Source organism: Musa acuminata, chromosome BXJ2-2 (assembly GCF_036884655.1).
Source record: "Musa acuminata AAA Group cultivar baxijiao chromosome BXJ2-2, Cavendish_Baxijiao_AAA, whole genome shotgun sequence".
NCBI lineage: Eukaryota > Viridiplantae > Streptophyta > Magnoliopsida > Zingiberales > Musaceae > Musa > Musa acuminata.
Genome location: NC_088339.1, coordinates 23,852,759 through 23,868,618, shown reverse-complemented (window position 1 = coordinate 23,868,618; position 15,860 = coordinate 23,852,759). Strand labels below are relative to the sequence as shown.

Sequence of the window (15,860 nt, the reverse complement as noted above, 5' to 3'; positions counted from 1 at the left end):
GGGATCGGCTTCGGTTGGATCAAAATGTAGGAATTATGATGGATCGGATCTTCTATACATACATATATCCAAACCCGTTTACATCCAAGTTATTTAATTCGCCAATCGGATTTTGGATCCGTTAATTGGTCACCCCATCAAAACTCCACATTTAGAAGACGATGCAATCGATATATGATGTGGTCAACGCTTACAAGCATCTCAAAAACTACACACTGTATACATTCTATCGAACAGAAAGCGTGCATAAGTAGTGATGAGTTACTTGTCTCGCTCCTTTGGGTTGATAGATGTGAGACGCCATAGAAGGCCACCCACAAGATTGTTCAAGGAATGTGAGGCCATCGGAACAATGATGCTGGAGGAGATGAGCGTTGCCGCACCATAAGCAAAGCCAACAAATGTTGCCCTGAACACAATCCCTCAAGATGGATTAGCCTTTGCAAGAGATGATAAAAATGATAGCGGAGTTCATATGATGTAAGATTGGAGTAACAAGATTTAAGAGAGAAAAATACCAGATTGCGAAAGAATATCTTCGGCCGCTACCTAGATGAAGAACTCCAAAAATGGCTGCTACTGCCAAAGCACTTATCCAGTTGAGTCCAAACAGCGGCATTAATGCCCCGCGGAAAAGCAACTCCTGAGATTAAGTTACAGTTTAGGGGTTTATAGATACAACAAGAATCTCACGAAAACATGTTTAATGGATTGATGGACTAATTGCACCGAGGTGCGTAACTCATGGCATGTGTTTGGTCCAGGGATACATGAGAGTTGAGAAAAATGGAACCCATGATCGCCATGCCGATCAGTGAATTCACTCGAGGACCAGTACAGAACAGATACACGACACTGAAGAACTTGATACACATCATCATAGAAGGTAATTTTCGTAGGAGCTGTGTTACCTCACTAATTCCAGGTAAAAATGCCACTAGAATGTAATCCAAAGGCTCCAGCGAACCGAGTATCTGAAAACCAAAGATGGAAGCTTAAGATTCAGTTAAAATAAATGAAGATGACGAATTTTTTCATCTACGATGACAATCTCTTTCTTCCTCTTATAAACTGTCACAATATGAAGATATGCTAAAATTAGTCTTGCAATTCCTATATCCTTTTAATTTCAGGCATCTCAACAAAAAAAAGGAGGCGTAACAACAAGATGAGTATTAGGAATCTTTTTCAGAAAGACCAAAGCACACCTGTTGGTTGGCAGCTTCACTTGATTGTGAAAAGTCTGGCCATGTCTTCAATAATAGGTACCGGCTAGATGATATCAAGAGAACAAGTCCCAATATCAATTCAAGATGCCACATCTCAAAACCAACTGCAGCAAAGCCACTCATCCGTAAAGGAGAAAACAAAGTAAAATCTCTAAAACAATCAGAAAAAATGCATGAAGTGGAATCTCTGCGGCAGAAGTATCTAAATACAGTATGTTCCCCTTCAGGAGGCTGATATATTTGACGCATCACTCATAATTTGCAACTAATTGTTTGGGCTAGGTTCTAAGGTCGTTAAACATTCAACTTCACTGAATAATATTTTGCCAGAAATCAGAACGACTGTTGTAACATGAAGAACCCAATTCTAAAATTACCAAGTCCTAACTGAAGCAAACAAGGATAGCAACTCTGTCAGATAAAAAGGTAATCTTTCAATATAGAATGAAGGTTAAAATGAATATAACGTATTGGTCAAAGATAGAAGCAGCAGCTTCGATCTTAGATTTTAATATCACTAGAAAAATCTCACCCCAGTATGCTTATCACCACAAAGCCTTTTGGGGAACCTATCTTTTTAATTATTTCAATGGTTTTAGAGTAACATCGTCGATCAAAATAAAGCAAAAAAGGAAGACAACATGTATTAGGCTTCTATATGCAAGGAACAATCAGCCTCAAGCACTTACATGATACTTCAGAGGAGTCAAGTACTGCCCATCCTTCCACAGATGCAACATGGGCTGCCTAAATGTTGTAGTAGTTAAAGAAAAAGTTATGAATCATAGTGTATGTGTGAAAGAACTTGAAATGTTGGATATAATGCTAGTGAACTCTTTAAGAATAAATTGCATGGCACACATCTGAAAATTATGGAAAAGTAGAACTATAAGAGTAGCTGTCCATATCATTACATCCTGAAGATAAAACACTGGAAACCAACTAAAACATTAACTGGATCCTCTCTCAACATATAACAAGTAGAAGATTGCAAAGACATTATAATGACACCCCAAGACTACTAAAAATGGTCAGCTCAATACTGCACCATGACAGCACCGATCTAAGATTGTGCCATATATCTTTTTTCGTTGTGTTTGGTTTGTTATGGTCAGACTGGAGCATACGTCATTCTATGCTAACATAGAACGTGCCAGTGAAAAAAGAAAATCACAGAAAGAAAGATGGTGTCCCATCACAAGAAAACTAATTGTTGTCTTGTTTTTGCTATTACAAGAGATGGATTAAATGTTAGTCCTTTAACTAACAAAAGAAGTGAACAACTTATGGAAGAAGGACCAGAAATTTATAGCAAAACAAGCTGAAACTACCTGTCGAATCGTTGCACCCAGAGCAAGCAACAAGCCAGATGTTATAATGCAGGCTTGAAGCACTTGACCTCTGGTGGGATATGAAGTTGAGCCATCGGCACCTAAATTATTGTTTGCCAATTCAATGCGATTACTAAAATCAGTATCATTGCCTGAAGTAGCTTCATCTGACATGTCCATAAAGTCTTTCGAAAGAAGTTCTTTTCTTTGCGTAGTCTTGGAAATTTTCCTATCATTTGTCAGTTTCTTCTCAGATTTCCTTGATGATGCAAAGGCTTTAAACTGCAACCCAAAACCCTAAACAATTTCCATTGAGAACGGTGATCAAGTTGCCTGATTCATGAATCTGTTTCGAGTTATCATAATAGATAATACAAATGGTAGTCAAATGAACATAAAAGCAAATAATATGCAGAGCGATACTTACAATCTGTCGATTAGCAGGAAAAAGTTTTCTTGCCAGAGAGCAACTACGTCGACACTTCCTACCTAGCAGACCTGGCCAATTATTCTCTGCCATAAAGAGAAGCAAAGTGCCAACTCTAATGGACTACAGTAAAGCTGGATAACGAGAAATTTGTCCAAAGAAACAATGTGAAACATACAAAAAAGAAAGTTTGAGAGCCTCAGTTCCCACCACTGTAATTGTATGGCAAGAAATTTGTTCAGCCTTTTCCCATATGCAGAGAGGTCGCTTAAGAGCAACCTTACCATTATGTGGAGACCTTGACAATGTGAAAAATGCAAAAAAAAAAAAAAAAAAAAAAAGCAGATCTCTCCCATAAAATTAAATGCATTAATCACATTGCTTCCATTGGGAGACCCAAATTTAGGAAATATAAACTCCATCAACCTAATGTCAAAAGATAGATCATAAAGCAACCCAAAGTATATCTTTCCTACACATCTGATGCTGTGATGATCTAATGGAGCTCATTCACGAGTTAAAGTAGCCTCTAGGGCACATTAAGAGCTTCTTTATGGAGCTCAGTCAATGCCTTGCAGTTTCGCAGGCTACAATTTACCACTGCCTCTCCTGTTTCCTGCGAATGCATCTAAACACAAAATCGAAACGCAGCATGTATTTAAGCCAAGGCGAAATCGGAACGCTGGTTCTGAAACTAAATCCACTACATCAAACACTACAAGCTTCAGAAAGAAAACGAACCACGCGAGGGGAGAGAGTGATGATGGCCAGTCGCACAAGCCGTCTCACATAGCATCACCATGGTAACAGCGCCCATCCTCCGCCAGTCTTCTTTTTCCTATCACAGTCGAAGCAAATTAACAGTCACGCGAGAAGAACTCAAGATTCGACGCGCCCGCAGGGGCAGATACCGGAGTCGCAGTGGCGATCGAAGGAGGAAACGAATATACTGCCGGTGATGGTGTGACCTTCGGACTGTTTCTGACCACAAAAAGACGGATTTTTTTCCAACCTTTTACACTAAACTCCTCCTCCTTTTATATAATCCGAGAAATTCTCTCTTTATTTTCAAGATTCTTATTTTCATTTTTCGCTAAAGGCCCTTTTTCCCACACGATTTTAACAGAATACCCCTTCTTTCTCGATTGATTCACATCCCACCTGCTGTTGGTAGAACGAAACAATCTGCAGCAGAAGGGGACGATTCAGAGACTCGTACGATTTGATGAACTTGCCTTGCGATCGATGCGTAGGTTTGTATTTGGAGAAAGCTGGAGGAAGAACAATTCACGTACCAAAGAAAAAGGAAGAAGAAACTTAACAATTCACCCACCAGAAATCACATTCATTCACATTGAAGAATCACAAGATTATAAATATATAAATGGAATCAGAAATATCAGCAAGAAACATTACACATGAAGAACTTAGTCGATGTTAAGCACAGATGTATCACATGTGAAGCCTTCGAATAACAAGCAAGCAAACAGATATGTCTTGTATAAGAAGAACTCGGAAAGCACAAAAGAAAGGATAAGGTTATCGTTGCGAAGTTGACAGAGACTACCCGCAGGCTAACACAGACAGGATGTTTGGATGACAAGCTACCTAATATGAGTATGCATCAACTGTCTCATGGAATAGCTCAGCTCGTCAACAGACTATGGATAATTCTAGTCACCTAATATGAATATGTGCAGAAGTAGTTCAGGCAGTCCGAACAAGAAAAAAGTACAAGAAAAGCCAAAGGAGCATGATAATATATATCAGCTAGATCACAAAATGATTTCCTCTTCACTGAAGGAACCATATGGTCACATCTTCTGAGCACACAGGTTATCTCTTTCTGTTTCTGGTGCCCCTGACAGAACTTACTGTATTCAACCACTTGATCACCATATAGCAACAGCCATGTAAGAAAACCTAATTATTTCCGTAAGAATGCGATAACAAGCAAGACATTATGACCGAACAGAAAACACAAGATTTACAATGTTTGGATAAAGTTCTTAGGATCGTTAGAGCTTTACCTGTATCGGAGAACATTTTATTAAATCCACAATCGCAGCCATCATGACAATGTTTGGATAAAGTTCTTAGGATCGATAGAGCTTTACCTGTATCGGAGAACATTTTATTAAATCCACAATCGCAGCCATCAATCGTAGCTGCATCACATTCAAAATAATTGCAACATATTTTATTAAATCCACAATCGCAGCCATCAATCGTATCTGCATCACATTCAAAATAATTGCAACATAGCAAACTTGACATGGAAATAAGGAAAGCAGTCACAGTAGTAGAAATCCACACTCGCAGCTACCAATCGTAGCTGCATCACATTCCAAGTAATTGCAACATAGCAAACTTGACATGGAAATAAAGAAAGCAGTCACGGTAGAAACCAACAATCGCAACTATCAATCATAGCTGCATCACATTCAAAATAATCGCAAGATAGCAGACTTGACATCGAAATAAAGAAAGCAGTCACGGTAGAAATCGACAATCACAGCTACCAATCTTGGCTGCATCACATTCCAAGTAATTGCAACATAACAATCTTGGCATAGAAATAAAGAAGTCACGGTAGGTAATACAATCAAAATCTCGAAATCATTTGAAAGAAGTACAAATGACATAGAAAAGTACAAATGTCTCTTTAAGGCACTAGTTCATAAACCTGAGCATAAGTAGGATTAAGAAGCGATCAAAAAATCTTTGGTAGGAGACTCAGCCATACAGCAATTGTTACAGGGAATGACAACTTTTCAGCAAACCTGTAAACTAGTGGCACAACCTGTCCAACATTCCAACCCAAAAAAGGATAGCAATTATCCCAATTTAAAGTGCAGATCTAAACAATGTTGAACATGTTCCAGATGATTTATGCTAAGAAGAAATATCCAGTTCATAACTTGGTCATTCGAAAAGTAATTTGGATTCCCCGGCAAGGGATGTACACCATTAGAAATTGCAATTGACAGGATTAAAAAAGCTACAGAGAATGATAACATTTGATCATGGTCATACAACAACAATATTACAGATGGATCAAATTGACATAGGCCTTCAAAATCATAGCAAAGCAGGGACCTACCACCCAGCTGACACTGTACCATTTTACAGATGAAGATTCACATGAGAGTTCAAAATCATACCATTTTTTAAAGGACCAATATCCACAACCTAACATCATCAGCAATCACTGAGAGTCCAACTCGTCCTTTCCATAGACCAAGGGGAATTCATCAAACTGCTCCGAGATATTGTATCGTTCTCCAATGATTTTCAAAGCTTGGAAAACCTTATACATAGAAGGCCTCTCCTTCAGTTGGGCAACCACACAACCAGAAGCAATCTTCAGTACCTGAATAATCTCATCATCATTGCCCTTTCCCCTAAGGGATCTATCAATAGCCTCATGAGTTTTACCAGCAGCAGAAAGCTGATTCAGCCAATCCACCAAACTTCCCTTAAACACTTCACCTGCAACATCAGTGGTTATCTCAGTTGCCTTCTGCCCTGTGACAAGCTCCAACAGGACAATCCCAAATGCATACACATCCCCCTTGGTTGTCGGATCTGAATTAGTATCATACTCTGGGGCAGTATAGCCAAACTCCCCGAAACCTCCATTCAAGAACGGGCTTGAATTGTCTCCGTCTCCAGCTGCTGTTCTCACGAGCCTTGTCAACCCGAATTCGGTGATCCTTGCCTCGTTATCCTCATCCAGGAGGATGGCCTTTGAGCATAAGTTCTGGTGGAGGAAGGGGATCTGGAAACCATGGTGCAGCCAGGCGAGACCTCGGGCAGCGCCGATCCCGATCCTGACCCTCGCTGGCCAGTCGAGTGCATCATCCACCGACTCAAGAGCCGAGAAGAGCGTGCCGTTGGGCATGTGTTTGTAAACGAGAAGTCGCTCGTCCTCGACGATACAGAAGCCCAGGAGAGGAGCCAGGTTGGGGTGGCGGAGCGGTCCGATCCGCCCCATCTCCGCACGGAACTGCTTCTCGGGTAGCGGGCGGGATTGGAGGCGCTTCACGGTGAGCGCCGATCCGTCCGGAAGAACAGCCTTGTATGAGGTTCCTGTCCGCTGGCTCCCGGCGACGATGATGTTGTTGGGGTGGAAATCTGCGGTGGCCGTCATCAGATCCGCCAGCTTGACCTTCACGATTGGCTTCTGGAACAGCGAGACCGGAACGAGCCGGTTGTGCGCCGACCGGAGCCGCTCGGCCCACCACCCCCCGTCCTCCCCCTGGCGTCCAGCGGCCGCCCGCTTTCCGGACGGAGACCAGCACCGCCACACCACGTAGGCGAGGGTGAGCGAGGCGGCGGCACCGAAGACGCCGGCGGCGACGATGATGATGAGGTTGGTCCGGGTGTGCGACCGGCCGCAGTGGGAGGAGACGGGTTGGCCGCAAAGGCCGTCGTTGCCGTCGAAGGAGTTGGCGTCGAACTTGTCCCCAAGCGGTGGGGGGATGGGGCCGTCTAGCTGGTTGCTGGAGAGATCGAGGTGGGTGAGGCGGTTGAGCTGGGCGAGGGTGGCAGGAATGGCGCCCTGGAGCTGGTTTCCGGCGAGCACGAGGGTGTTGAGGAACCTGCAGTTGGAGAGGGTGGGAGGGATGCCGCCGGTGAACTGGTTGTTGGAGAGGTCGAGGGTGACGAGATAGGGGAGCCAGGAACAGAGCTCGTTGGGGATGGGGCCGGAGATGGTGTTCGAGGAGAGGTCGAGGACGTTGGCGGCGCTGCAGTACTGGAGGTCGGAGGGGACGGAGCCGGCGAGAGACATGGACTTGAGGTTGAGCGCCAGCACGCGGTTCTCCTGCAGGTTCCAGCAGGAGACGCCCACGAAGCTGCACACGAAGCCCACGGTCGCGTTGGAGAAGTTCCAACTCAGGGTGTGGCCGCGGTCGAGGGACGTCTTAACGCCGGTGAGGCACCGCACATCGTCCTCCGCCGCGCCGCCCCTTATGCCGCTGTGCGCCATCATAGCCAATAGAATCAGCAAACAAATCAAGGTGAACTTCATCTTGAGCATGGTGCCGAAGGAGAGGAGGAGGATTTGGGGGGAGGAGAAAAAAAAAAATTGGGGGACGATGGTGGGGAAGAGACGGAAGTAGCCGCAGGACTTTGACTCCAACTGAAGTGGGGAAAAAGAAGAATTGAGAGGCGAGAGATGGGGAAAGGGTGACTCGGGTCTTAGAGTGAGGATGGTGGCTCGGATGTGCTCCGAGATTTGTGCACTGAACAACTCTGCAAATATATACATATATATATATATATATATATATATATATATATCCGTCTAAAGTAATTATGGCAGAAGTTTCCGTGTTTCTATGCAGTGTCATCTTGACACAAGTATACGTGGAAATATCGATGCATGTACATATATGTATACGATGGCTGAGTGGGTTCAGGATGATCGGCTGTCCCGGTCAAGTTGCGTCCGCGTCACTGACGTTATGTTATCAACAGTGTCATCCACAAGACCAACGTGGGTCAAAACAGCACCATTTCTGTAATCTACGCCTCACAACATACCACAATAGAGACAACGAATAATACAAAACAAAAACAAAAGCAAATGCTCTTTAAAGTAGAAGTTTAATAACAGCTTTTCGGTAATATAAACTCAATGTTGACGAACTTGTGCTGGATTGAGTTGTCCACTATAGATATAGAGATGGAAGAAAACTCGCTGTGGATCCAGACACTTGAATAATTAATCGCGTCGTGAATTAGAAATAATAAAATTTATTATTCATTAGCACTCTTATTCGTTGTTCATCCCCTAGTCAATGCAGGATGACATTGGCTTGAGTATATTTACCCGTCTGATTCAGATGAAAAATTGTTCTTTTAGATGGATAAAGTTATAGAAAAAAAAAATGAATTTCTTACCGGGGTATTGATCGGATTAGAAAAAATGACCAGCATGCCCGATTCAATATGGTTCCGGCTACACTGGCACCCAAAAGATGGGGATTAATTGTACTAGTTTGATCGCGGACTTAATTGCTTTGAATTCTTCTCATATATCTCAAGTCATTACGTCCTAAAAGGGTTGGTCTGAAAAGTCAACAACGTGGCCGGGAATAAACTTAAAATCGTTGACTACGCTGTTAGAAATGTGGTGCAAGCATTCCAAGCAGTAGGGTCTCAACGTTTTCGTGGAAGAAGCACACGGTTGGTTGATAAATTCTGCAAGGAAGACTTGACCCGAATGAATGAGACCGACACGATTGTCGTTTCTCACTAGGATGCTTTCTTGGCTGGAGAAGTAAACGAATACGGTTGCTTCCCGCATGGATGTCGCAGTTTAATGAATTTAGGATCAAACATTAAGAGAAAGGCATGACCACACAAGAGAGAGTATGCAATCTCAAACATTAAAAAACTGGTCTAGAAATATTTATGTGATTCAGTGGTTATTTTTTGTTTTTATTCCCTCATTCTCAGCAATTGTAGCCCGTACTAACTTTGAGTTATATCAAGTTTTAAGAATCCTAACATGGATCAAACATTGGAAAACGAAATCCCCATTTTAATCAAGAGCAACCAAATGTTCTTTTTTGTTGTTTTAGTAAAATATTTTTCAGTCTCCCACTATCAGTTCCTAAACTACTAATCTGAATTCAATTATCTCCTTCTACTAGATCTATGCATCTCCTTCCAAATTGTCATAACAATTTTTTCTCCCTTTACTTCTTTATACTTTAATTTTATATTATTAATAGTTGATGAAAAATTCATATAAAATAAGTATAAAAAAATTTAGCATATCTTTTAACCTTTAAGGAATTACCAACACAATATTTGTCGTCAAACTAGCCTTATATATATTCTGTGATAAAGGTATTAAGCATTCCAAAAAGGACTTGTATGTAAAAGCAAAAAAAAAAAAGGAAACAGAAGAGACATAAAAAATCAAATCAATATACCGAAAGTAATTATATTCATTTTTAGGACGAATACTTAAATCAAATGAGCCAACTAAAATTTATATAAAATTCTCACAAGATAGGAGCAACTGGAGAGAAAAAGAGAAGCTATGTCAAATCTACAGAACAAGCTATGCAAGGAAATAGAACTCACTATTTGTTGTTTTCTCCAACAACCACAAGCAAAGGAATCAGATTGAATCATAACCCTCGTAAAATATGATTCAGGGGAATGTAGTTTACGACAAAAGCTGATTTCATAAAATTTCCTGGTGGAAAAAATGTGCGTGGTGGGCAGACTAAATCAAAATTGATCCCGGAATCTAAGAAATAGTAAAAAAAAAAAAAATGATCTCTCCATATCCACCTAAAAACAATCTAAGATCTTAAATTGGTGTTGTCTCTTTGATCCCTGCTAGAAGAATTCATATTCCATTGGAATTAGTAACTCACGTTGTATCATGCTCCTATTTAAGTCCTTGGCTTCTAAATTCACGTCCATTTCACACCCATATTTAAATAACTATGTTGTGCATATATATACGGATAAGATTCCCAAATGAAGCATAAAATATCTGTCAGAAATCCATTTCACTGTAAACTAGTGTCTCTTTCATCTCTTCCTTGTCATGAACTATACTAGCTGTGTAATCATGTCAGCATGCAGTAGCATTGGAGGCTAAGATACTGTCCATGAAATCTAATATTTTGAGGATAAGCTTCACTATGTTTAAAGGCTGTTCATCAACCATGATAACAGTATCAACTGATTCCTGTTATTAGTCAGATATATTCATACTCATAATCATAATTCTAGTGTAGTCATCAGAGGCATAATTGCGAAAATCTATGTGCTTAATTTGATAATTTTTTGGCCTTGAATATAGCAGTTTGAAATAGATAATCCATAAAACTATGTTCACATAATACTGATTAGTCTACTCTTTCCACACACACACACACACACACTTGCACAAAAAATGTAATCAGATCATACTAGTGGCATTTACTAGGGTTTTTATTATTTCTATATTTGTCTAAATTGAGAAGTATGGTTTTCTATGACTATTGTCTTGAATCTAAAAAAGTCTTCATCATGGATGAAGAATATGGCGATCATAATAATTACGATTCGATTTAGATAAAAACATACAATGAATAACTGTGCTAAGCACTGGTTGATGGATTTTGAGAGAATCAATGACTGTTCTAACTTTTGAGTTATGGTGTTAGGATCTCATCTGAGAGCAGAGGAGATGGATATCTGAGGAGTCTTTTTGACTTTGTAATACAATATATTTTTCATGAAAAACAGAAAAAATGTTTCTCTCCAACTACAAAAGTGATAAAAATAGGAATTGAACTCAGGAATTTGCATTATACTATCAAAATCTTTACCAACTAAATTAGTTGACACCTCAAGCTAAAATGTGAAGACTTCAGCTGAAATGTAAACTAAGCACAACGATAATATATTAAAGAACTGCGTTACTAATTCTCGACAGTGATAAGGCAAGATGTTATCAGCAAGTATAGCCAAACTTGAAAAGGAAAAGAACCTCTTACCACAGGTCAACATTTTCGAGAGAAACTGCTGAGATTGTCAGCGTCTGTGTTTATCTAAGATTCTTGGATGTGCTTGCGTGATTGCATCTTCTCCAATCCCAATCTGCCAACATACGTGGGTTTCACTCGAGGCCTTCCACATAAAGCCAAATGCGTTCCGCCGGTTACTTCCCAGCAATCCAAGAACAGAATCGAGAACAACGTCTACGCAAGCAGGAAAGAGGGCCAGCAAAAGAAACCGCACCTTACCTTGGCGAAAGAGAAGATGGGTGTACTTTGCACAAAAGGATGGAGAATCGGATCAGTCCCTGCGACATGCGGATCGGATCCGATTCACGTCCAGCGGAGAGCCAATAACTCATCAAGAAATCGATCGTTGGAGCTTCAAGAAGAAAATAAGCAACAAACATATCGCGTCGTCGAAGAGGCAAGAGGGAACACATCAAGAAACCGAATCACGTCCCACGATTCACCCCGAGCGAAGAGCCAGGAGGGACCTCCTTGGCGAAGAAAACGCTCAAGAAACCATCAAGAATCAAGAACATCCGGTTCACGCCCAGCGACGAGACAAGAGGAACCTCCAACGCCCAAGAAAAAGTTCGAGAACTCATCGCAAAAGAAGAAACAGGGAAAGAAACAAACCGCGTCTTGAGGAAGTGAACACAGAATGCTTCACAGAAGACGGATAGAAGCTTGGATTACTCTCTTCGCCGCCGCTCGGATCGGAAAACGTCCAAGAACCCATCAACAAACCTGGATCGGCGAAGGACGATGAGGATGAGAAGGAAAAGAGAAAGCAGCAGGCGGGTTTGATGGAATATATAGAGAGGCGATACGGTTTTCTCACAGAAAGAGAGAGAGAGAGAGAGAGATGAAGTGGGTCCCGTTTTGAGACATTTGGGCCGGATTGGAAAAGGCTCTCGAAACAACAACGGCCGGGACTGCACCCAGCCGTTGGATAAAACATATATACACACATATATATATATATATATATATATATATATATATATATATATACATATATATATATATATATACATATATATATATATATACATATATATATATATATATATCAGTCCCAATTACTATTTAAACATACAATAATCCAAGCATTTTAACTCATTATGAATCCAATTCATGAATCTATTTTCCTCTACTCAGTAATTATTCCAATTTTTATTAATCTCAATATCTTACGATTTCGATTAATGGTATCCAACCCTCTGGTAGATTAAATCTATAACTAATATACATACATACATACATACATATGGATATATGTACATGAAAGAATATCCATATCTAATTCTAGTTGCATTTATACCAAACAATTAAATGCTTTCATATGTACTATTGCATGCAAAAAGACAAACAAACAAGCTCATAATTTGAGAGCAACTTCAAATCCATTGATGGAACACAGATTGGACAAAGATAGGGTCATTAGTGGAACAAACCCTAGATTAATGGCCCCCACAATCCTTAGGTAGCTACCAAGAAATGTAGTTGCAAGGAACAACCCCCCAACATCTACTTAATTATTAATGAATAATTGGTTGATAAGGGCCACCTTTTAGTAGCATTGCAGCTATTGTCAAACCCTAGAAAGTAGCTAGCTTGGTTGATTCACAAGCAAGTAGGCCAACCCTACCGAGTTCAGGACAAAGTGTACGTGATAATTAATGGTGTGGTGTCTAATAGAGTTCCACATGCACGTAAAGAAATAGGCAATGCCATTAGCTTGCATGAGGTTTAGAGAAAAGAAGGTATTCGTCAACAGGGAAAAGTTGACAAAGCAACGTCTGTAGCTCTTTATTAAAGGTTGTATACGGATGGAAAGAGTACAAAGCTATATTATATCATTGGAGTTAGTCACGGGGATGTTAAACATCACTATTTAGTGATGATGGAGGAGTAGTGTTTGTGGACAAACAAAGCAATCCCATTCTAGAACAAACACTTTGGGGACTTTTAGGCTTGGTGGCAATGACACTTTGAGCAACACTAATTGGAGAGACTTAATCGCGAGCGAGAGGAAGTCCTGAAATCATGCTTGTTTATGTACATTTGTGTTCATGTCATGAGATTTGAGAAAATAGTGTCAAAATATAAACTAAGTTCAGCTATGCACTTGATATATTTATTCATGGACATAATTGAGCTAGCGATGCAATTATCCTTATCACTGTAAATGTGATGTATTCATTCCTCCAAGCATGAATATTCTTTACATCTACCTCTCATGTCAACACTCGAGCCAAAATATTAACATAAAACGTCTAAAGTACCATAGAAATATTATCATGTCATAATAGACCAACGTACCTCACACAAAAATAATATTCATATGAATTAGTTGTAATGCAAAAAGTTGGGACAGTCACACTACAAATAGACACCTAGTTTTGTACGTTGATTAGATAAAGGGTTTCGATGCATTATATACTGCATGTTATAACTTTTCATGCCTCGTCTCATCATCACCTCCTATGAACTCGTGGCTCTATTTGGCCTCCGGCTCTTAGGGACTTCACCAAGTTCCCTAGATGCGTTGCGGCTTCCTGCCATTGCCATGCATCAAAGTTTTGTCCCCTCCAAAATCTTCTGGCTTTGCTCACGAGATTGGTGCCACTGTTACCCTGATCGGTCGCCTCCTTAGGGCACTTCAGTGCTCCAAGATAGGCTTCCATGTCGTGAACATGTACAGGGTTGTTCATCTTGAAGAAGTCCAGTGCTACCTCGACTCCAACATGAGCATAACATGGGAGCTCGTATTTCTCCGCTACTGCACGCATGCGCTCATTGAGCAAAACGCCGGGCATCTTCGTGATGGGGTCGTTCACGTTCACCACCCTCAACACCTTCACGCCGAGCTCCTCGCACCTCTCCTCGAATCCCAGATTGCCGACCCTCGGACCTCCAAACGAGTACACCGCGATCGGTGTCGCCTGGTTCAGGCCGAGCTCCGCGAGGTCGTAGCCGAACAGCACGGCTAGGGAGCTCCCCATGCTATGTCCGGCCAATGTGATGCTTAGGTAGTCGTCTTTGTACGTGTTGATGATGCGTGATACCTCCGCCAGCATCTGCTCTCTGCAGCTCCCGCTGCTGAACCTGCTGCTGCTGTCGTATGAGGTGTAGAGGCTGAGGAAGCCGGACTCGACCTTCACGCCGGGGCGGGGGTCGATGGGGTCCAGACGCGCCGGCGTGAGCGCGCTCATGAAGTTTGCGATCCACTCGGCGTGGGTGACGGTGCCCCGCAGGGCGACGAGGATGTCCCTCCGCCCGAGCCTCCTGACCTCGTCGTCCGACGAAACCGCTGTGTAGCCGATCCACCGGCTGCGACAAGTACTGCCGTTCTGGGTGGGGAAGCTGATGTCGGGAGTGGCGTAGATGTACTTGGTGATCTCGTAGCCCGTCGACCCCATGCCGACCTCCGGGAGCAGGCTCTTCTTCCCGTACTTGCAGTTCAAGTACCGCTTCGATCTGGGATCCAGGTCGAAGGCCTTGTAGCACGCGACGACGAACTCCCCGTACCTCACGATCTCGTCGCGGAGGAGGGGGTTGAGGGGCTCGACCAGGCCATCCCAGTTATCCGATCCTTGGATCTCCCTCCACATGCGGCCGAGCGAGGGCCTGCACTCCGCAACCACGGCGCGCCTAGTTGCGACCTTCTGCACGCCCACCGGCGACGTTGCACGTCGAAACGCAACCCCATACAAGGCCGGTGCCCGAGAAGGGCGGCAGCGGAATTCATGCAAGGCGATGCTCTGTTTCGACACCTGCACCGAAGATGCCATGTCGAACACAGCGCAGCATATATGCTCATATACCGCTATAGATGAATCAACGAAGAAGCAGAAGAAGAAGAAGAAGAAGATGCCAGCAGAACCATGTCGATGCAGAAGATGAAGGGGGAGGTATTTATACTTGCGTTCGACGTTCTTAGTGGACATGGCACAATCACCTCCATGGTCACTGACAAGCACAATTATAGTATGTAAGGGATGTTCCCATTGGCCTCTCTTAAAAAAGCAAGCTTTGCAGAGAAAGAGATAGATGAGTAAAGATGCGAGCAGACCAAACTTTGCTTCTAGAGATGGATCTTTGTTGGACAAGCCGGGGTGAGTTCTACGTGGTGCATGTTTTGCGAGGGCTTTGACCGAGGAACATAACACAGGGATGGCACCGAGCCCGGTTAATTTAACTGGTCGGTCGAGTGCGCTGGGAGGCTGTTCGCTGGACTCCCAACACTGCAAGCCGCGGTAAAGTATGTGATGCATGCAGCTAAAAAAATACTCCAAGCAGAACTGTAAAGCAGCTTTAATACCTTTGGCCGTCTTCGAGCAGACAT

General features: G+C 42.2%; 3 protein-coding genes across 8 annotated transcripts; all 3 read right to left on the bottom strand.

The window, feature by feature from the left end:
- Positions 1 to 150: 150 nt before the first annotated feature.
- Positions 151 to 4,427, bottom strand: LOC135581989 (uncharacterized). Of its 6 annotated transcripts, none has more exons than XM_065095584.1 (8): positions 3,729 to 4,427; positions 2,988 to 3,049; positions 2,561 to 2,857; positions 1,919 to 1,976; positions 1,209 to 1,333; positions 912 to 974; positions 519 to 643; positions 151 to 409 (listed from the first exon to the last, which is right to left on the bottom strand). In XM_065095584.1, exons 1-8 carry the CDS (start codon positions 3,802 to 3,804, stop codon positions 262 to 264), a joined length of 954 nt encoding a protein of 317 aa, XP_064951656.1. In that variant the 5' UTR covers positions 3,805 to 4,427; the 3' UTR covers positions 151 to 261. The 6 variants fall into 6 exon arrangements, with proteins under 6 accessions (XP_064951656.1, XP_064951657.1, XP_064951654.1 ...); XM_065095585.1 differs by having other exon boundaries at positions 2,988 to 3,615; positions 3,729 to 4,426; XM_065095582.1 differs by having other exon boundaries at positions 2,988 to 3,073; positions 3,729 to 4,426.
- Positions 4,428 to 5,979: 1,552 nt separating this feature from the next.
- On the bottom strand, positions 5,980 to 8,167 carry LOC135605462 (probable inactive receptor kinase At1g27190). Its single transcript, XM_065095580.1, has one exon. It carries the CDS (start codon positions 8,029 to 8,031, stop codon positions 6,196 to 6,198), a length of 1,836 nt encoding a protein of 611 aa, XP_064951652.1. The 5' UTR covers positions 8,032 to 8,167; the 3' UTR covers positions 5,980 to 6,195.
- A 5,822-nt stretch (positions 8,168 to 13,989) lies between these two features.
- On the bottom strand, positions 13,990 to 15,462 carry LOC135604810 (phospholipase A1 EG1, chloroplastic/mitochondrial-like). Its single transcript, XM_065094461.1, has one exon. The coding sequence runs from the start codon at positions 15,460 to 15,462 to the stop codon at positions 13,990 to 13,992; it is 1,473 nt and encodes a 490-aa protein (XP_064950533.1).
- Positions 15,463 to 15,860: the final 398 nt, after the last annotated feature.

What these genes read in the sequence shown, in the direction of transcription:
- LOC135581989 (XM_065095582.1), bottom strand. Translation starts at nt 3,804, where the DNA reads ATGGGCGCTGTTACCATGGTGATGCTATGTGAGACGGCTTGTGCGACT. An exon ending in TGACTCCTCTGAAGTATCAT is followed by an intron (nt 1,334 to 1,918) that starts GTAAGTGCTTGA and finishes GCTTTGCTGCAG; the next exon opens with TTGGTTTTGAGATGTGGCAT. An exon ending in GTGAAGCTGCCAACCAACAG is followed by an intron (nt 975 to 1,208) that starts GTGTGCTTTGGT and finishes TTTGGTTTTCAG; the next exon opens with ATACTCGGTTCGCTGGAGCC.
- LOC135605462 (XM_065095580.1), bottom strand. Translation starts at nt 8,031, where the DNA reads ATGCTCAAGATGAAGTTCACCTTGATTTGTTTGCTGATTCTATTGGCT.
- LOC135604810 (XM_065094461.1), bottom strand. Translation starts at nt 15,462, where the DNA reads ATGTCCACTAAGAACGTCGAACGCAAGTATAAATACCTCCCCCTTCAT.